Raw genomic sequence first — 22813 nt, 5'->3', positions numbered from 1 at the left:
AATTTTGGTATTATATTTAGAAATTACTCCTAATCAAAACTTGAGTAAGCATGTGTTAATTAGAGCATTTTGTCAGTAAGTGAACTTTTATTCACACTACGTGAAATTAACCATAAGATTTTCTTTTTCTCTTTTTGAGAGTCAAATCCCAATTTTTTGGAGGTCAAATACAAAATTGAGAGTACCTTTATGATAGACTAAAATAATACTATAGATCCCCACTATTTTGTGTTTGTAGCTAGAACATGCCTATAACTTTCATTTTTCTTCCCCTAGATGCTTGATAGTTTAATGACCCAACCTATGTGCTATATAAATATTGCCAAGAAATAAGAAATATATTTAGAATATTAACAAAAACATTTTATTCTGTGGCTTCCTAACATTTCCCTGACTATATTGCCTGGGTTAATAAGGAAGAGATTGTTGTAGGAGAGGAGGTGAAAATATCACATATGCCCCAGCCAAAGCATTAAACCCTGTTTAGTAGATGTATTCAGAGGAACACTCTCATTTGAAAAGTTACCCAGTTCTTAACTTGATAATGGATGGGAAAATAATCCTTTATCCTCCTCCACCAAAGACCTGGAAATAAATCTTCCTTTTAAAAAAAAATTAAAGCTGAAGTATTCCCAAATTTTTTATCTGGCTGCATCTAGTAGATCTGGAAAACACAAAAGCAGGGTGTCAGCAAAGCCGTAAATACCCGAGAATAAAAGCATAGCGCCAATATGCGTAAACAGAAATTCTGTCCGGACATGCTAGAGACTTAGGCAGAAACGACCAGAATCTAACTGACTTCAGTTATTTCAGCCGTGTACATTTTTTCCTTCTTATATAAACCAATTAATGTTTTGTATTTTTTCTTTGTAAAGGGACTCGTGGAGATTTTACTCATTCTCCCTAAGCCTACTTAATATCATACTGACACATGGCTTAAGTGAATAGAATCTTCAATTTACTTCTTTGTTCTAGAACTAGTATTAGGGACAATGGCAACATTGAATGTGTGTCAGAAAGACTCCAAAGGGACTTTTTAAAATAAAAAGAATGTAACCACCACTGTATGCCCTCTGTTCCAGACTCATTACTGTCATGTCATTTTCTTTGCGGTATTGTAAAGAATGCAAAAAATCGGAATTAAGATGTCAAAGGAAAATGTTCACCTTCTCAAAGTCGAGTTGGAAGGAAGAGTTCTTAAACCTAAAATGGAAAATGAGGCTTCAAGTAGAAGTTTTGTACAACAAGTTGTTTTCGTCGTGATAAATTCTCCAATGTTAGAATACAACAGGGACGCCTGGGGAGCTCCATCGGTTAAGCGGCTGCCTTAGGCTCAACTCATGATCCCAGGGTCCTGGGATCTAGTCCCGAACTGGGCTCCTTGCTCAGCTTCTCCCTCTGCCTGCCACTACCCCCTGCTTGTGCACACACTCTCTTTCTCTGACAAATAAATAAACAAAAGCTTAAAAAAAAAAAACCAAAAAACAGAAAGGTTGCCTACATGGGGAGGAGAGTAACCAATCAGAGTAAACTCTCAAAAAGCCAGTGCAAAAGTGATGAACAAGTTTAAGTAGCGGACATTACAGAAGACCCCTGTGTCCAACTGACCAAGAAGTCAAGGTCTTGAAACGGAGTGAAAGAGTTATGTGATCTCACACAACGCAGAAGTCAGGAGTGCTTAATATTGTCATGCAGTGATCCAAGAACACAGTTTCTTTTCATCTCTCTGGTCTGTTAGGACCGGAGATTGCTAAGGATGTTAGCAATGTAACTATGTATTCCTGCCATCACACTCATACAGAGGGGTGGGAAAGGACTAATCATATCTTTCTGGTTTTCTTAAAAGCAACAGTCTTTTCAGCCACATTCTCTCACACTGCCCTTTCTTGACCTGGACCTCGTCCTGCTGACTGCTCCTCAGGTCTCACTGGCTAGAAATGGGTCACCTGTGGGCTCTTAAGCCAGTCACTAGCAAAGAGAATGGGATTTCTGCAACTGAATGAAATTATTCAGTGCCCATACTAAATCTGGGGAGATCACCTTCCTCTGTGTTACATGGGGAAGAAGTAGATACAAATGCCAAATAGACTTTTTACTAGAAAAATTTTTTTTAAATGACATGAAAACGGTGTAGGAAATCAAGGGTTTCCACTATTATGTATCCCAAAATCCAAGAGAATTAAACAGAGCAGATGTATGTGTGTGAAAGACCTGGATCTGAGAAAGATATGCTAAGTAGGGTAAATAAATTTTGTGCCCAATATTTAGAGAAAAAAAAGAATACTGCATATACAGTTCTCAAAGGCTCTGAGATTTGAAGTCAAGTGACAAAGCACTATGGGAATACAATTTTTTTCATAAAGTCTCAGATTGGGCAACTAAGTGAACTTTTGGGGAGATGTGAGCAGCTTGGCGACTGTAGGCAAACTAAAGAAAAGCTACACAATGACTCGCTTTTAAAAAAAAAAGCAAGCAGCCACTTGAAAGCCTTTCAGAGATAGTATTTGCAGAAATCTCCCTGGGTGTCTACAATCACCATAAAAACTTCAGTCTGTGATACATAATAAAGTATAATGGCTATGTTGCTTTTCCCGTTTATGTCTCTGGATTAGGTTTCTGTTATCAGTGGAACCTACCTTGGCTTGGATTACATGAGTAAGCAAAACGGAGGTGAAGGCGGCATCATTATCAATATGTCCTCTTTAGCAGGTAAGGACGAGTATGACATTCATAACAATTTCCTATTGGTAATTTGGACCACAAAAATAAATCTTCATTAATAATAACTTCCTACTGATAATTTGGATCACAGAAGTAGATATTCAAAGTACATTTATTATCAACTGGGGAACTTAAAATTTGTTTAATTACTTGGTTTTGTTTATACTGGCTCTGTGGACTTTTCTATTGCATAATATCAGGAGTTTGGGGTATAGGTTTACTTCTGTTAGTTTAAATTGTGACTTTTTAAGCTCACTTACTGTGGCACTGAGCAGTAATGCATATGAAAACATCTTTGGCAAAGTAAAAGAGTGCTAGAACCAGTAAGGTATCTCTACTCCCATGTAACTTCAGAAAGAGTATATCGTAATTGGAATCTGTTGTAGGGGAGGCCAGACTTTACCTGTAGTTTCTTAGGGTCTCTGGCCAGGCCTGAGAATTAAACTGACATAAGACAGATGAACAAGAAAAAAGTGTATAGATTTTTAAATGTACATGAGAATCCCCATAAAAAAACCAAGACCTAAGAATGAGTAGGCCTAAGCATTTATAAACAAGGTTGAACAAAGAGAGGTAATTATGGGAAAGCCACTAAAATATATAGGAGGCCTAAAGGAAAGTGAGAATTATTTTAAGAAGGTCTGTACAGATTTCCGCTGGCCTGGACTCCCCATCTCTGGTGATAAGAATGTTTCTTTCCTACTGGTATAGGAAGGACATATTTTACATGGGAGTTTCATCACCTGCTTTCAGGAGCAAAAGGAGAGGTCAGAGTGCCCTTCTTGAACCTGCTGTTTTTCAAGTGCCTTTAGTTCCTAAATAATCCTTATACCAAAGTGGTACATTTTGCAGTGACCTATTTTGCCATCCTTCAATGCTAAACGGCTGTAATACGTAGACCCAAAAATGTAATGGCTTAAATTTAGGATAAGCTTATTTCTCACTCATGTATCAGTCCCAGGCAAGATCCTTGTTGCTGGGACCCTCTTCTATAGGCAGTCATTGGGAAAACTGGCTGGCTGAGGTCTCTGACGCGGAGCTTCCATAGTTAGGCTGGTGGGGGTGGGGTGCTGTGGGATGGGGGACTCCTTTCTCTGCAGCAGAAATAGAGAACACTGTGGGGAGGGGGGCAAAGCTGCTTTTCTAAACCTTTTTACCCCCAGCCCAGTAATGGCAAATCTCACTCTTGTTGAGGTTCCAGAGCAGAATTTGATCTCATGGCTCATCTAACTACAAGAGGGCCTGAGAATGTAGTCTAGCTCTGTGCCTAAGAAAGGAACGGAGTCTAGTCCACAGCTAACCATCTTTACCACAATGTGCAATCCAAACTCTGTTTTAGTCAGGACAGTAGGATTTAGTACCACCGGATACCATATTACTCAGTAGTGGCTTTAAGTCTTAGGCAGAAACTTTGGAACAACTCAACCAGATGACTTGGCTTCTAAAATTCTAGGGGGGGAAAATCACCAATGCTTTTTCAGTAGTTCAAATGAAATTAGGAAGTTTTAGAAGTCTGACCAGTATTGACAGCGAGTGGTCTAAACTGTGCTTGTCCCAAAGTAGGGACACTTCCTTACACTATCTCGTTTCAGTCATGTGGTAATTTCAAAACAGGTGCTCAAAACAGGTGTTCCCCGCCTCTCCCACTGTGCCCCACCTCCCAGCTCCAGTTATATTTCAGGGGTCAGGTGTGGAGGCACCTGTGACAACACCAGAGATCTGCTTCTCAGCATTGTTCTTTCTCCTTCCTCTGGGCGTCATTGTCAGATGGTCCTTAAGTCTCTTTAAACTGCCACCAAGGGAGGCTTAGAAATCTCCTTCTTGAGAAGTTCTCAAAAAACAAATGAACATTTCCGTTTCTGGGTTGCTTAAAGACAAAATAACATCCCTAAAGTTATTATAGAACCAATTCTACAGGTTTTTCAGGGTAAATTGGTTATTTTTCCTCATGTAATATCTACTTGTAAATGATAAGATTTCAATTCTGAGGATGTGGTGAAAGGTGAGAGCATAGGCAAGACTTAGATATTTGGCCTAAGAGAGAGCCACGTTTAAATTCTGGGTATCTAACCCTGGAGTCAAATTACCGTGGCTATATCTGCACTATTTTGAAATAAAATGATAAAGAAAAATACATAAACAATTAGAGAATTAATAAGAAGTATTCGTTATCGTAATAAAAATAGAAATGTAGAAAAACCTGGGGTGGTGATCGAGAGATAATCCCATGGGTTGTGTCTTAAAGCTAAAGGGCTAACAAGGATTGGAGAAGCACAAATCCTGTTCAGGGAGCCCCTTGCCCTTCTGTCACTGGCAGTACTTCTTTCATTCCCAGGAAGTCTGGATGCCTCAAGGTTGAATCAATTTAGAACTCTCTTCAAGACTTTCTGTACCAAAAGAGTAGGGGAAAAAAAAAAAAAAAAGGAGGCTTACTTGCCTCAGAGCATGAATAAAGATGTGCAATGCAGTACTGCGTTTTAGCCAATAAAAATATTTAAAGGTGTCATCACACTTAACATTCATTGAACACTTACTGTTTACATGCTACTATTTTAAACATCGTGTGTGCATTACCTCATTTAATACAACCATCCCATGAAGTGGATTCTGTAATCTCCCTTTTGTAAGGAAGGAAATCCAGGTAGGAGAATTTGAGTATCTTGCACAAGCTTACACAGCAAGGAAGCAGTAAAGCTGGAATTCCCAAATGAGCAACCTGATTCAGGACCTCTTCTGTCTTAACCACCGGGTTATCTAACTCTTCTGTCTGTGAGATTGTTAATTTGGTTCTCCATCCGTGAGGAGTTAAGCCCAACTGTGAGGTAAAAGAAACGGAATTCCTATAACTCCATTAAACCAGGGAAACGTGCTAGTTATCTTCAAGCCTTCTGGGCACTGCTTTAATTTCAAGACCACATGACTAACCCTCAGTGATATCTCAAGCTTTTGCCCCATTTGACACACAGAGTAAAGCCCTGAAAACATCTGAGGAGCTTACCAAAGGCACAAGTCAAAACACGTCATTGGCAAGCGCAATTTAAGGATTACAATTAGACGTCCACTTTGCTCTCTTGGCGAAGAGCTTGCTTTATCACACTACCCACCTCTGGGTGTTCATTGGCTTCTTACCTGTTTCAGAGTCAACACTGGGAACCATGTGTGGATCTTTCTCTAGTCATGCAGATGAAACTGAAGAAATACAAATTCAGCGATAAGATCATTTTGGTTTCAAATTACCTTTCTGGCACTCTTACAATTTAATGAATATCATAGCATTCCAGACTTCTTCTCCACCTACTATTCCTCCCAGCCAGCAGGGTATCTCTGCTTATAATGGTTACATAGCTTATCTTTGTCCATTGTGTTTAATTTGGTGCCTTCATCCTTATGTAGCGATGTACTCTCCCTCCATAATGCCCGACCTCCATACCTGATGCCTTTATACTGTTTCTTTTTTGTCACTGGCCAACCTGGACAGGCTTTGCCACCTTTCTTCCCAACCTGGGCTTTGGCACTAATGTCCTTTAATCTCACAAAGAGGATGAAGATGCATTGCCCTGTAGTCTATCCAATCAGCAAGAACATCTCTTTTTCCCACAGTGAGATGAGTTAGATAAACACTCAGGATTTTTGTAGAAAAAGATAAGTGAGAACCTCTCAGGCTTCACATTTTCCTCAGAAATGTTACCAACAGTTTTATACCCTTGAAGTCATAGCCTGTTGGGAGAGGTCAGATGACCAAAATGTCTGAGGAGTTGCCAGAGACAAAGTATTTTTTCCCCTCAGCTTTATTGAGGTATAAATGACCAGATTTCTAATGCTTACTTCCTCTGTGTTTTCCAAAAGTGTTTTCTGAACTTTCTTTCCTCAGATTTGTTTCTACTTCCCTCCCACTGATCAGTCCACTAATGGAATAGCTGTGGGTGCTGTTCAACTCTACCAGTCTTTCCTCACGGTCTCTTACGCTGTCAGTAAAACCTTAAGTTGAAACACTGGTTTGGCCAGAGAAGTTAATGAGTAATGACCACTGACGCAGACCAAGTATCAAACGCAATTAATAAGTTTAACAAACAGGAGTCAAATGGAGAGTGATTCCACCACGTATTGAGGGAAGGGTGTGCGCCAGCTGGGAGCTCCGGAAGATGTTCTGAGCACTGTTGACCACCTAGACTCCTCTCTATGAGTTTCTGTCTATAAACACAGTATGTAAAGCTGCGCTCATGTTGACATAGTCATCCTTAACTATTAAAAAAAAAAAAAAAAAGTTGAGAGGAACAACAACAGATCAGCCTGAAGTCGGGTTTGATGTCCATCATCTGGCACAAGACATCCCATGAGAGTCAAGTGTGCTTCTTATACAGTTCATTGCTTCTGACAGTGGGAAGGAAGAAGTAGTTGTCACAGGAAAAGCAATCTGTCTGCTAATCCTTCTCCCACCTGCCTATGTACTTAGCTGCTGAGGTCCTAGTGAGCCCTGGGGGCATCCTCTGTGCCTCTGAGACAACCATTCAGGGGCATTTTGTGAGAGATCCTATTAGGGTCTCATTTCCTGAGATGGAAAACAGTAAGTAAGAAAACTTAAAAACATTTAGAGTCTCAAGAAAATACTTGAAAAATCATTGATTTTTAAAATACCAACCCAGTATCTTACTTACTTGGCTATACGTTTCATCTAAACTGATATAATTAACTTGAAGTTTGTGTTGAGGTGAATGTGCTAAAGATACCTCTCTAAGGAGCAGCTTCAACTTAAACCTACATTGAGCATGTACAGAAAGGAGAAGGGGGATATGAAAGTAACTAGATAAATATTCTACATGAAGAGCTATATACCAGTATCTCTTATGAGCATGGCGGAACCAAATGGATAGCATGGCATAGGCTTTTTAAACAGAAACATGATACTGAATTTCAAGGCCCTGGGGTCTTCCAGGGCCTGAAGAGCAGTAGTGGGACTGGAATGTCACAACAGAGCAGAAATTTCAGGTGAGCTAAAATACTCATCACTTTCTTTCATCTCCAGGCCAAAAGTAAAAAGAAGGCCTAACATATTTAGGAAATGCCAAGTCACAGGCATTGTGATAAACTCTTGGTTATAAGAGTTTTACCTTTTACCAACTCCCTACAACTTATTCCAAATAACTATATATAACTCGGAAAATGTGGTGAGAATTAGCAATAGCAATAACAGGAGTCTTTATTTTGCCATTATTATAAGTGTATGCCATAGAGTAGGTGATCATATATTATCTGGATCTTTATTGGCCAGATGCCAACTATTAAGAACATGTGAGCCACCTTTCTTGTTTAGCACTGTCAATGTTCTTCATGGTGTCCATTGTGCTGTCTTATGGCTTAAAATGATTAAGAAGGTACAGACTAGAAGGAATCAATAAGAAAGATGAAATATTTATGAATTGGCCTTTTGAGGAATGGATAAAAATGTTTAGGGTTTCCTAGCCAGATTAGGCAATGAATAGTCTTCTGGAACTAACATGCATAGATGATTACCTAGATGCTTAGATACCTAGGGGTTTTGTTCAGATGTAAATTCTGACTCAGTAGGTCTGGGAGAGGTCCTGAAATTCTGGTGCTAGTCCTTGGACCGCACTTTCAACAACTAACCGCCAGTTTACAGAGATTCATGGAATGGTTACGAGAGTTCATCTCCGTTTCCTCTGATCACAGCACAGGCAATGCCTGAACTTCTAGGAAGGAGAATTTTGGTGGAACATTAGAAGCCACTTTCCAAGAATTAATAAAGTTAATTATTAACAAACAAAATTACCTTTCTGGAAAGATTTTTATTATAGAAGATGTAGTGGTTTTAGGAAGGTTTAGATCACTTTTTATGTCCTGTCACACTTTAAAACATGATTTAGGGGCACCTGGGTGTCTCAGTCAGTTAAGTATCTGATTCCTGATTTCAGCTCAGGTCATGATCTCCAAGTTGTGAGATCGAGCCCCGAGGAGGGCTCCATGCTTAGCCGGGAATCTGCGTGGGATTCTTTCCCCACCTTCTCCCTCCCCGCCCCCTGCTTGCTTGTGCGCTCTCTCTCTCTCTCTCAAATAAATAAATAAAACACGATTTGTTAATGGCAGACATGATACTGAGAGAAGAAAAGCAGCATCAGATAATGTGTTCTGTTATGTGGAACATCACATAATGGGGAAGTGTCCCCATTACTTTGGTCAGCTTTCTGCATGAACATAAACAGATTCTCACCAGTTCTCCCTTTTCCCTCATCTTAGAGAAGTGATAGTTAAAAACAGAAAGGTGGGTACACGGTTTCCTTTTGGATTGTAAAGAAAACGTGAGGGGTTCAGATTCCTGCTTTTGGGCATAGCTGCTGAGCTACCATTTATCATGCAAAGACTGGTATTCTTAGACTCTCAATTTATTTTCCTAAGCTGAATTTCTTTAGCACTTCTGTGTAATCTATTTCACATGGCTTCTACCCATTTAAAAGAAAACCTGTTTGGGGGTCCAGTACAATTGCCCTGTTCAATCAGATTTCAGTTTTTTACACAAGATCTTTTTGAGTTTTTAACTTCTATGAGAAAGAGATTAAAACTATCTGTTGTAAATATGGGCAGAAAGGATATTAAAGATGGAAGAACTAATGTGGAAATGGAAATTATATTTTTCTAAATGACTTCCTTGTATGTTCTGTAATTGCATATGTAATTTTCAGGTATTTAAATTTTTCTTCGTAATTATCTCATCAGTCGGTGACTATTTGGTGTTATTATCCTGAGTGGTTGTAGAACGATTTCTCTATTTTGTGGGTAGAATTTTTTATTTTTTTTCCTAAACCTATTGTCATGATAAACAATCCTGTAACTAATTAGACATGTTATATTTTGGTGAGAGTTGTTTTGGGATTCTGTAGGTGAACTTTGCACCATTCTGGGTCTAGAGTGAACCTTGTACCATTCTGGGTCTAGAGTTTTAAAGATAAAAGTTTTAGAGAGTTTAGAGAGAGAGTTTTAGAGATAAATACTCTATTCTTGACCTTTTAAATATAAATAAAAATGTCTTACAATATTTTTTTAAAAATGTCATTTTTTTGGAGACTGCCATCTTGTTGCCACAATCCCTTGTTTTGTTGTTGTTAAGTCCTTTAACATGAAGAGCCTGTGTCTATAGGTATCAATTTGCAAGATGTTAGAAACCCAAATTAATTCCAGCAGCTGGTTATGGAGTTCTAATATTGGCAAAAGTCCCTTGAAGTCAGATGACAGGCACCGATCTAGCAGTTCAGCCAACGAAGGTCTACTCTCCGCCCTGCACCAGGGGTCTTCCCATTAGTCTGACACATTTCAATAGAGTATTTAATTTTTTATTTATTTGAAAGAGAGAAAAAGAGAGTGAGAGAGAGCGAGCACAGGAGCAGGGGCAGAGGCAGAGGGAGAAGCAGACTCCCCACTGAGCAGGGAGCCCAATGCAGGACTTGATCCCAGGACCCCGAGATCATGACTTGGGTCGAAGGCAGGTGCTCAACTGACTGAGCCACCCAGGCACCCCTCAATATAATTTAAAGACTACTTCTCTATGTCTTGTACTTGAAAGGTACTAAACACACAGATCTTAAATGAATGTCCTTCTGTAAATCCTCTTGAATTAGGATTAACAACAGCCCACAGTTTGCCAGGGTTCAGAAACCAAAGCAAGTTAGGACCATGACATGGACCAGATTTGTGGCATTTTAGTTCAAATGTCAAAATGTATATTCTGACAAAAAGATATAATGTGGATAAATTAGTCTATAAAGAAAGATTTAGAGATGTTTCATCCTAAGGAAAAATATTTTTATAGAATAATAGCAAATTGTACAGCTTATTATGTGCCAGGCACTGCTTAAAGTATTTTATGTAAATTAGCTCATTTGGGGCTCAGCAGCTACCATGATGGCTCTAGTTCACAGAAGAAAAACACCTTGGTAGTCCTCACTTCTTCCAAGGTCACATAGCTCATTGTGATGGATTCAAAATTTGAATTTGGGGACACCTGGGTGGCTCAGTCAGTTAAGCGTCTGCCTTCAACTCAGGTCATGATGCCAGGGTCCTCGGATCCAGTCCCACATCCGGCTCCCCTGCTCAGCGGGGAATCTGCTTCTCCCTCTCCCTCTGCCACTCCCCCTGCTTGTGCTCACATGCATTCTTTCTCTCAAATCAATTAAAAAAAAAATCTTAAAAATAAAATGTTCTCACTGAAAAAAAATTTTTTTTTTCTTAACTCAGCCAGCCTAGCACCCAAAGTCCAAACCACTGTGCTATAGTCCCTCTTGACAACTTTGATTAGAAGGACATTTTTGAGTGGTTAAATAGTATAAGAAAATGTTGGTCATGAGATCTGTTTGATGGGAGAGGTGAAATGAAAATTCGAGTAGAGTGAGTTGGGCAGCAAATGGGAAGCAAGGAGAGTAGAAACAAGGAGTAGAGAAACTCTTTTCAGTACTTTGTGTTGTCAAGAGATACAGAATTGTAGCTGGAGGAAAATGTGAGACTATGGGTGTTACTTATAGATAAGTTATCTTGAGACATGTTCCTATCTCAAGGGGCGTGACTCTCTTTGACTCAGCTCTTGATAACAGTGACCACTCTAGGCTTCTTAGAATACTATCTTTAATTTCTATGACAGGGTGCCTAACTTGTTTTCTTCCTACCTGTACTGGTTCTTTCTTCACGGTCTCTTTTGTTCAGTCATCCTCCTCTACCAGAGATGGCTGCCACGTATAGTTGTGCAGGTTGTAAGCCGCATAAATTGGGGGGGGGGGGGGTTGGGCAGGGCACAATTTACATAACCAAGTTAATGGTGTTTCCAGAGTCATAACATGCACACCCTGCACAATTCTATGTGCTGATCCTAATTCTCAGCCTCAGAATATTTTTATTTGAAGCACACAGAAACAATATTTATAAGTATTGTAGGGCAAAGGTAAGTAACAGAAGTACGGTTGACCAATACTGAAGCTAAACCACAATAGCAATAATATTGTTTGTAAAAGAGAAGTGGCTCTTGAAGTCTAATAGAAAATGTTGGATGTCTGAAATATTCAGAAAAAATCATAGTTAAAAATAAAAACAAAACCTTAAAAAAAAACTTTCTCGACCCATTTCTTCTTCTTTTCACAATAGCAAACTGAGGTGCAGATGGTAAGTTTCCACCTGGACTGTCCATTGGCAAGCTGAGGGGAAAATACTGCAGATCACTAACCCACCCTACCTGTTTGAAACATAAAAAGCAACAGTGAAAATCTGGATGTATGGGAAGATAAAGAAAAAAAAAAATCTCTGTTTAACTAAGTTAACTACGACTTGCTTAAGTAATTGAAAAAAAGAATTCTCTTAACTTATAATACCCTAAAAGTAGAAACAATCCAGATATCTATCAACAGGTGAATGTATATGCAATTGATGGGTATATCCTTACAGTGGAATACTATTCAGAAAAAAAAGGAAAAATGAGCTATTAATATACGCTACAGCATAGAGAAAGCTTCTAGTAATCATCCCGAGTGAAAGAAGTCAGACCAAAAGAGTTTATAATATATGATTACATTTGTATAAACTTATAGAAAAGGCAAACTACAGTGACACAAAAGCAGAACAGTGTTTGCCTAGAGGGAGGGGAAAAGCAGAAGGAAAAGATGACAAAGGGGCAAGAGGAGACTTTTTGGTGATGGATTTGTTCATTATCTTGACTGTGGTCATGGTTTCACGGGTGTATACATATGTCAGAATTTATCAGACTGAGTGCTTTAAATATATTGAGTTTATTGTGTGTCCGTTATACCTCAGTAAAGCTATAAAAAAATTAAAACGGACACGATTTCTGAATGTTTGATATTGACTTATACAGCCTTTGAGCTAATATCAGAAAGGGAAAGCAATGCACAAGTAGACATTTTTCAGGATGTCAGTGAAAATATCATTATAATGTTAACAAGTTTCATAAAGGCAAGTGCCACTTTAAAAATGCAAAGTTTTCACATTCTGGTCACCTCTCCAATTGTACCTTTAGAGGAACGTCTATGTTTTGTGCTTGCTTCTTAAATGGAACCACCTTATTTGATTTATTTCACTTTTGTGACACTTTGAACTAGCTTGGGTTCAGAAGTTCAGTACCTTCACACAAGTAACAAAAATTCATCCCAAGTTCATCTTTGACAACATTTTTGAATGGTGTCCTTGTCCTTTTTATTTCGGTGGCTGCGTCAGCTTATCTCTGATGAAGGGTCATTCAGCATTTCCTGCCATCCATGAACACCATTCTTCAACCAGCTGCCTCTGTCTCGTAAAGTTTTATGGAGAGGCAAACAGCAACGAACTTAGAAGAGCATGCAGCCCCAATGCCTGGTTGCACCTACTTTATTCCCTTTGTCCCCAACCCCGAACATACCTGTGTACCCTGTGCAAGCATCATAAATTCTTGCTGACTGACATCGATGAACTTAATTAACTCACACATTTTACTTAACCTAAGAAACAACAACAACAACAAGAGAGCCACACGGTGCAGTCCTTTGAGATCACTGGGTGGACGCGCTATGTGTGATCTACCGTCCTCAGTGATTTAAAGTGCTCTTGAGCAAACATACTTTATAAATTGAGAGCTGGCAGGCACCCAGGGAGTGGTTAAGGTCTGCATTTATTGCTGAACTTTGGCATAACACACTCAACAACTGATTGGTGGTGCTCTGGGACTGGTTAGCTGGGTGGAGATGAACATGTCTCAGCAGAATAATTTAGTCTTATTAGCGTGACATTTGATATTAATAACATTATAGTAATCAGAGATCACTGTTCCTTGACTCAGAAATCACCAACTGGAAAAATGTTAAAATGAGTTAATGGGGGAAATTTGTTAAAAACTGAAATATACAAATGGCTCTAGTTTAAAGCCTTGCTATTAATTAGAGAATTGACAATGATGAGAAATAAATTCGATAGTAACATTTCAGTAGAAGGTCTTGCCTATTGTTTTGTGTCTTTTGGAGGGTTGGGCCAGGAGGTAGGGGAGAAGAGATGCTACGTGTGTTACAACATTACTGTTCCTGCAGGCCAGGAATTTAATCATACATTCCAGTAGTTACTATTGTGTATGTGTGGAAAATTAAACCAATTCTGAAATTGCTTGAATTCTGTTAGAGCACATGATTATGAAATGAAACAAAATAGCATCATACATCTTTATTTCTGGTTTTCTTTTCTTTTTTTTAATTTCTGGCTTTCTTTACCTGAGTCATGGACAAGAAGAACTAGGCATCTTTAACAGATCAGAACAAAAGCAGTTACTTTGACTTTTCTTAAATACTTTAGGGGGATCATCAGTACAGTCGGTGATGGGGAAAATGCCTACTAATTCATAGCAAAGAGAAGTCCTTTCCAAGTCTCGTTTCAGAAATTTACACTTCAGCCATTTGGAAGCTTTACAAAATGTAGAATAGATACTTTTATAAAATCAAGTCTTAAAAACTGAAAATTGGTGGCAACTTACTGGGTTTAAAGGTGATTCTGCTTATGTTTCAGATAACATTTACTTGTCTTGACCGAGGGTCAGGGAGACAGACGGACTTCCATATGACTCTTGGCTTCATTCCTAGGCTGTAACTTACATGCCATCAATTCTGGCCAGTATAGTAGAGATCATGGAAGGAAAATTGTCTCGTAATTATTTTCGTGTATTTTGTAGAATAAGCTTCAAATGGAACAGGCACAAATTACTCAATCGTGTAGCAATTATTGGATTTTTGTCTGCTTATTTTTTAGTGAAATTCTTTAAATGTTTTGTTTGTTTCAGGGCTCATGCCTGTGGCACAACAGCCTGTTTATTGTGCTTCAAAGCACGGCATAATTGGATTCACACGCTCAGCAGCGGTGAGGATCTACCAACCGCACTATCTCTTGTTCTCTTTCTGTGCATATGTGAAACATGAGTTCTAGAAAGCAGAAGGAATAAATTCGGAATTCAGTGCATCTGGTTTAAAGAGAGAAAAATAAATTATCCTATAATCGTTATTATAAAAGTGGTTTTCAGATCCCATGAAGGAGCAAATGAAGAAGAGATCTTTTAAAAATGAAGTCCCTAAACACAGATGTGTTATTGAAAAACTTCCTCAGGGTTAAAAAAAAAAAAAAAAAAAGGAAGGCACTCTTTATTTTCAAAATTGACTCCAAATGTAAAAATTGTCAACTTCAGGCCTTCTTGAGTAGAATATGTAGTGCGCTCTAGATATTACTTATTGTTGGAGATAAAAAGGCTAGCACAGAGGGATGGGACGGGAATTTACCAGAGAGAGTCGTCAAGGATGACGTCTCCATGGGGTCTAGGGTGACAGGTGTACAGAGCTAAGAAAAACATCTTAGGCCTGATTGACTACATGCATTGGTGGCATGAAGTAAGAATGCTTGCCTTTTTATTAACTGAAAAGGGGGCATTTTTAATGGAACCTGAGGAGCAAGGGGAGAGTCAGAAGCAGAAGCTAGACAAAAAGCAGCTTATGGACCACAGGAATGAGCTTAGATGGATTCTAACTGCAGCCATCAGCAAGTCTTTTATGCAAAGGAGTGACAAGATCAGGTTTCCATTTTCAGAAGACCATTCTGGCTATTGTTTAGAGAATGTATTAGGACAGGTGTAGAAGAGGATAGAACAGTTTGGGGGAATCTCTGCCGTGATTAATCTAGGTGAGACAAAGAGAAGGGCCAGACAGAGATGGAGAAGAGATGGGGATAGAGAAACTGGATGCATGAATGGTCAATGTTCAGTCAAAAGGGAAGATAAGCAGCTCTCATGCTCTTCATTCAAATTTATTGGAAATTTTTATTTACTTTGCATAGATTTAATCTTTAATTCAACTTTTAATGAACACATAAAAGTATTACAAAACAAAATAATCCTGATGAGCACTGGGTGTTATATGCAACTAGTGAATCACTGAACACAACACCAAAAACTAATCATGTACCATATTTTGGCTAATTGAATTTAAATTAAAAAAATAAAACAATTTTTATATGCCAGAAATTTCCTATTTACAATGACTAGAATGTAAATCTGTACCGTCAATTCTCATTATTTGTGGTAGTTAGCTCTATAAAATCACTTACAAACACTGCATCAGAGAACACTGAACTGCTGTTCCTCAGGGAGATATGGGGTTCCTTCGAGCCTATGCTCACAGCATTTTGACCAGTCAGTCCATACATAGCCTAGTCTTACGTACATTTCTATGTAAAGACATGTTATTTAATATACATGGTGTTCACTATGTAATATAGGAACATGAGCAACAGTATTTATACCTCATGCCTGAAGGAACCTTATCTAACACATGAATTTTCTCTGTAAGGCACATCACAGCCTTCCCTCACTTGGGACCACTGAACAGCACTTCACCACTATGCTTGGGAGGCATTTTAAGTAGCAAAGTCACCAACAAAAGGCACAAAAATGGAAGAAACATAGACTGAACATATCACAAAGGGGACGTTAGTTTACGGTTTAGGAGCTGAAACAAGGGCATCTTTTGATTGTAGTTGGGACATTTGCTCTGTGCTTATCCATAAACGACCCCAAGCGCTCCATGACTGTTGATTTTAGGGGTTGCAAAGAAACCTTGGCAAGTAAGTAAATGCAATCCAAAAATAATTGACTACATTTTGTTTTATAAATAGTTCAAATAAAATCAATAGGTTGAATTTGAGCCAAGAAACACTAGTCTGAAGATGCTTACATTGTCTTCTGCATAGAGCATATTATCAAGAGTGTCTTTAGAATCAGAGTCCCAGACTTACCCCTAACAGTATTTTTTAAAGAAATACTCTCTTGTTTTACAATCTTTGAAGGCAAACCTGAGATATTAATTTCTGAGCCTTGGCTTTTTATGTTTCGCTTCCTGCAGAATTCAGTAGATAAGAGCAGCTTAGATAATCAAGTATTTTCAGGAGTTTCCCAGAAATATTGATTTTTAAAGAATTAATTATCTGAGGCTTTCAGGAATTAATTTAACGCTTTAAGTATGTATTCTTTCATTTTCTGCTACCAGTCAACCTTAACATTGTTAGATCGCTAGAAGGATATCTGACTAGTATTTTTCACATCAGAGTCTTTGAAATGGTTTTAATTATCAGTGTGTCCCATGGTATACATTTACAAAGCAACTGAAACCTGCAACCTTCTACTTCTGATCCACAGATGGCAGCTAATCTCATGAACAGTGGTGTTAGACTGAATGCCATTTGCCCAGGCTTTGTTAATACACCCATTCTCGAATCCATTGAGAAAGAAGAAAACATGGGACAATATATAGAATATAAGGATCATATTAAGGATATGATGAAGTTCTATGGAATTTTGGAGTAAGTAAAACTATACCAATCTTCCTTTATATGATGGAGCAAAGTACTATCTGGACATAAGCAATAAAATGGGAAAAAAATAACCCTTTAAACCTGAGAAACTAAGGGTGCTTCAAAGTGCTGGTTTGGCAGACACACTAAAAAAATATTTTGGGGGGTGTCTGAATAGAATGTTTACACGTTATGAATTCCAAGAAACAGAGCATCATAATGCCGTTGGCCATAATGAGATATTTAAAAAAAAAAACATGGTGTTTAGTTGCCTGTGGAAGTTATGATATCTAATTTGACTAAATTCCAAGCAATATTCACATTTACCTTTCGTGAAATTTCGTATGGCCCCCTGGCTTCAACTGTTTTCCTAAGAAATGGTTTCTCAACACATGTATTTGGTGAACAGTGTCTGAGTTCAAGCAGTTGGTTTCACAACACAGAGTCATAACTGTCATGACAAAGGAATCAGACCACCACCTGGGATCAAATCATGCCTCCACCCCTGACCATAAACTTATCTGTCAACCCATGGATACCTCAATTTTCTCACCTATGGAATAGAAATAATGCTAAAATAGCATTTTTGGAAAGTCCGTGAATACATTGATATGTGGAAGGTTTTTAAAAGAGCAACAAATAGATAATAGATGTTCAGTTAATGTTATCTATAACTCCTCACATTTCTATTTTGATACCATTTTTATCTGGTAAGCCTAAGATCTACTATAAGATAAAGATGAGAAAATAATCATTTTCTGAACAATAAATATAAGTTCATAAATTCTTCCTGTCAGAATGGCAGAAGGTTTGGCATGGAAATCTACCACTCAGTTTATCGTCTGATTTAGTTGATACCTATCTAACTGACTGAAATATGGAGGTAGCCATAGCTTTATGATATCCATTTCCCTATTACATGTTAAAGGTAGATTTTTTTCAAAAACAATTCAAAGTGTAGTGATAATTATGCCTTATATTGAGTTTTTAAAAACCAATGTTTCCTTTATTTTTAGCCCATCAATGATTGCAAATGGATTAATAACACTCATTGAAGATGATGGTTTGAATGGCGCTATTATGAAGATCACAACTTCTAAGGGAATTCATTTTCAAGACTATGAAACGACTCCATTTCATGCAAAAACTCAGTGAACATCTTATATATCTGCCATAACTGAAAATAAGAACAAATGGCTTCTATTAGACTATATCTTCATTAGAATATAGCTTTTTAAATGAAATGTAATTGTGTTATTGTCTGAAGCTTTCCTCCATGCATTTGATATTAACTTTATTTCTAAATGATTAGTTAGGTATTTGGATAAAAATCAGGAACTATCAAAAATAAGGGTGTGAACCAAAGCTAACTTGATCTTTATAGTCCATGTAAGGATTAAAACAAAGAATATCCAAGGAATATTCTGCATTTTGGAAAATGTATTTAAATTTGTGGTACATAAATATTAATGTTTTTCAGGATATCATTTTAAAGGAGATACTTGAATTGTTATTTAATCAATCCAGATGTAAAAATCTCATTTTGTTTTTACGTTTTCACTTGAAAAAAGAGAAGCTACCTACAATGGCAAATTTTTAGTAACAATAACTTCTACTTATATTCTGTCTTTTGGCTGAACATTGCAGCTCTTTACAGATGTGGCATATTTTGGGACCAGTAGTTAAAGAATAAACTACAGTGTGAATATATCCCAAATGAGGAATCTGATGTATGGGAAAATGACAAAGTAACTGGCTGAGATATTGATCCACAGTTCAGCCTCCCATCTGGGAAAACAATTTCTTTCCTGTTTGCTTACTTTAAGAAATTTAATTTCCTCCAGAAATCTCAGGAATGAAACATTTAACAGTTATAGCAAAAATGATAGTGCTCCTAAGATATTATATTTAAGATCACCTCATTAAAGAAAAAAAATATAAATGTAACATTTTTCAGGTTACTTCATTTGTACCAAGTTCCATAGTGCCTAATTTTTAATAGAACTCTTCTTTTTCTAATCTCCAGAATTTAATTAGTATTCTATATATAGCTATTGAGGAGAAGAAATCAATTTTTCCACAGCCTCAGTTGTAAATGTTTTTGTGTGCTCCAAGTCATAATAACAAGAGGTAAAGATAGCCTGTGAAGTTTTGCTATTTTCCCAGTCAAGTATTTTCAGAAAGAATCAGTAAATGCAACTGCTTTAGGTAACATTATTTGCAAGCAATTAATGCCACAAATAGTGAAAGCACAAGATTTCCAAACCAATCATTTTTTCATAGAAAATTGTATAAGTGATTCACTCTGCCTGTTAAGTCCAAAGCTCCCAGCTTGGAGCAAATGGCCTCCATGTGAGAGACTGATGAGGATTTTCTAGAGACACTGGAGTGTTACCATAATTTGCTCTGTTTTAATTCTGCCATAGGGAAATATTGCCTTCACTTTTTAGGAGTAATTTTAATAAGAATATAATTCCTGTCCCGAGTTTCACATAATGTATTTGAAAAACAACAAGCAATGAGCATCCATGAATGTCTGATAGAGAAGGGTTGTAATCATGAATGAGCTTGTTCATACATTGTGGTGGTAACTCATCAGGGAATAATACAGGCACATGGAAATGTCACTTACCTTACATATTTTCCTACTGTAATGTTAAATGCTGTAGCTAAAACTTCTCATTTATGGATAATTTTCTTGTATGGGCACCCTATAATATATACTCTGTGCTTTGAATGGAATTTGTTTCAAAAGAGTGAACTCTGCAGACATTTAAAATCAAATACGGAGTAGAACTGAAAAAAAGGGAGTTATGTTATAAAAGTTTATTTTACATTAAAATGTATCTGCTATAAATAGCTTTTTAAATAAATATATACTGTTATACAATATCTCTGCATACTGGTTGGGAAAAAAAATTAAATTGGGGGGAGGGGAAGCCTTAATTTCTTTAATTGTATTTTTTCAGTGAAAATCCTAATGTAAATAATATGTATTTTTTTTTCGAATGTACTTTTCTTAATAAATGAGAGATTCCCAGAAAGGCCTAACTAAAAATATGTGGACAATGAAAAAAGATTAAGACTTGATAATGGCATTGAAATGTCCAACAAACTTAATTTTTGTATCCAAATAATTTCAGATACTTATTGTGCCATTTAAAGTTTAAGGGACTGTGATGATTTCTATTTTTGTTCTATCTGTTCACAAATTGAGGCTACTGAAGAGGTCTGAGGATGTAAATTTTTAATAAAATTCAGTCATTTCACATGCTAAATATCATCTGAAGGGGAGCTTCTTTCTCACATTTGAATTTCTAAAGGCAAATTTACTCATGCATGGGAGGCGGGGGGTGACTGGCTATAGGGTCACAAATGCTGGTGTCAGTCTTCCATCTCTTCCCTTTTGTTAGCTTCCCTCCTAGACAGCTCTGTCCATATGATGGCTTCAGGATCGACAGCCGGAGTTTCACCAGCTTTCAGTCTGGCAGAAGAACTTGTTTCTGACAGCAGATCTCATTGGCCTTGTGTAGGTTATGTACTGGGTACTGAGACAGTCCGTGTGGTCAAAGATCATTCTGCTTGACCAGAACCAGATGACATGCCTCTCCCAGAGGGAGTGAAAAAAGAGCACTGGGGGACAGGAGAGGTGGGCAGGAATAATTCCAAGTGGAAAATTATGCTGCTATTACCAAAATGTGGGAAAACATGCTGAGCTAACAAAAGGAATAGAGGAAGACAGAGTGAACAGGATTAGTAATATCTTAATCTCTTGGATAAATCTGTGAAGACTGTTATGGTTCCTATAACACACCTAGAACCATGTTTTCAAAACTCTGTGGGTCACATTGACTAGGATATGGTGAAAGAGAATGGAAGAAAATGAATAGAAAACACAGCAGTTGTCTCATGATGTGTAATGTATACATTCTCAATCTAAGATATTTATTATTGTGAATCACAGTCAGTTTCAAAGAGGTTCAAAAGCTACTTGTTTTAATATTGACTGCAAGCATTGTCTCTAATTCTATTTTTGAATTTCTAATTATACTACCATTTTAATCCAATGGTTCAATTCAAATGTTTTAGCACAACTTCTGTTTCTTACTAAAATTTCATTATCAACATACAGTTACACTAAATTTTAACAGATTTTTTTTTTAAGACACAGAGAGAGAGAGAGAGAGCACAAGCAGGGGGAGGGGCAGAGGGAGAAGGAGATGCAAACTCCCTGCTGAGTACAGAGCCGGAGGCAGGGCTGGATCCCAGGACTCTGAGATCATGACCTGAGCCAAAGTCAGATCATCCACCAACTGAGCCACCCAGCTGCCCCTTTAACAGAAATTTTTATGTTTAATTTTAAACCATTAAAATATTTTTTTCGCCCAGATTTCAAGTGATACTTTCACACATAAATTCTCTCATTCAACAAATAATTGCCAAACAGTTATTTTGTTGATATATTTATATGTACTGTTTCAATAAATTGTGTTCTATGTGGATATTAGTGCAAATATTAATGCATTAAGGTCTGATTTGGCAAAGAGCATTCAAGTCTGAGGAATCTAATATGGGGAAATAGATACAAAGGTATTAGAGGAACTGAAGAGCCAAAGGAAACAGATGGGATGACAAAGCAACCAGCAGGAAGGCCCGACCACCTCCAAACTTGTGGGACTCAGGATAGTGTCAGGACCCGGAAGCAACTGGGAAGGTCACCAAGCAAGGCTAGGATTACAGGGCTGAAGCTGCCTGGTGGGAGCCGGAACCCTGGAGGAGGCAGCCACTGCCAGACATGCCACCTTAAGAGAGAGGAGAGGGAGGAAATGATCCTGAAATCTCCTATCTGCCTGCCCTTCAGTGTTCTGTTCTTGAGGAAGGAAAATGGAGTTTGCAGGATCTGCCCCTTGTGATACAGGCTGAGCAATATAATGGAAGGGAATGGATTTGAGAATAAAGAGACAAGTGACAGACACAACATACATTTGATATTTATCCTACTGCAATCGTAGATTTGAACTTTCTACTTAGCACCCACTAGAGCTTATTTTTTAAGAGCCATGAGTAAAGATAGCACTCTAATTCCATAAGAATAAAATGGTGCAGTGGTCTGAGGTTTGGTTGCACAGTAGCTAATGACCCTGCAGACATCTTGCAGATAACTAACAGCCCATGCACTTATGTGCTGAGATGTATGGATTTATTACTAATTCCTATCACTCATCCTTAAGATCATTTGTCTTATTTGTTTTATGCTGTGACTTTAGCTACGTACTTAAGAAATACTATTGCAAAAATAAAAAAAGAAATACTGTCTCACCATTACTGCATAGAAGCTAAAAAAGGATTCGGTGATACTAAAACATGTTGATCATCATAGTAAATCCTATCATGCTTGGGCTCAACTGGTTGAGTTTAAATTGTAAGAGAATGAGGTGGTAAATTCCCAGATTTAGGTTGCCCTAAAGCAATTGCATGCTAATCAGACACCATTATCTAAAATTTAAATGTATAAGTGTAAAAAAAATTTTATTTATCTGCCCTTAAATTCATATATGTGCATATATATAATAAGTTACATATACACGAAGAGATAGATGATATAGGTAAATAGATAAATAGATGATGATAGATAATAGATAGATAGAATGGAAGAACTAAAATAGATCTGTGGCTTCCAAATGTTTTGCTCCTGTAATCACAAACGAATTTTTAGAACCATGTATACTTTGTA

The 22813-nt window shown here is 37.6% G+C and overlaps 1 protein-coding gene across 1 annotated transcript in view; it reads left to right on the top strand.

The window, feature by feature from the left end:
* Nucleotides 1–20361, top strand: part of HPGD (15-hydroxyprostaglandin dehydrogenase) — a 29763-nt gene extending 9402 nt beyond the window's left edge. Inside the window, exons 4-7 of the mRNA XM_080796815.1 lie at nucleotides 2613–2709; nucleotides 14528–14604; nucleotides 16925–17088; nucleotides 18096–20361. Coding sequence (XP_080652941.1) covers nucleotides 2613–2709; nucleotides 14528–14604; nucleotides 16925–17088; nucleotides 18096–18234 — 477 coding nt within the window. The 3' untranslated portion in view covers nucleotides 18235–20361. The remainder of the gene's footprint in view (nucleotides 1–2612; nucleotides 2710–14527; nucleotides 14605–16924; nucleotides 17089–18095) is intronic.
* Nucleotides 20362–22813: the final 2452 nt, after the last annotated feature.

Source organism: Martes martes, assembly GCF_963455335.1.
Source record: "Martes martes genome assembly, chromosome: 2".
Taxonomy (NCBI): domain Eukaryota; kingdom Metazoa; phylum Chordata; class Mammalia; order Carnivora; family Mustelidae; genus Martes; species Martes martes.
This window is presented reverse-complemented; position numbering and strand designations above follow the sequence as displayed.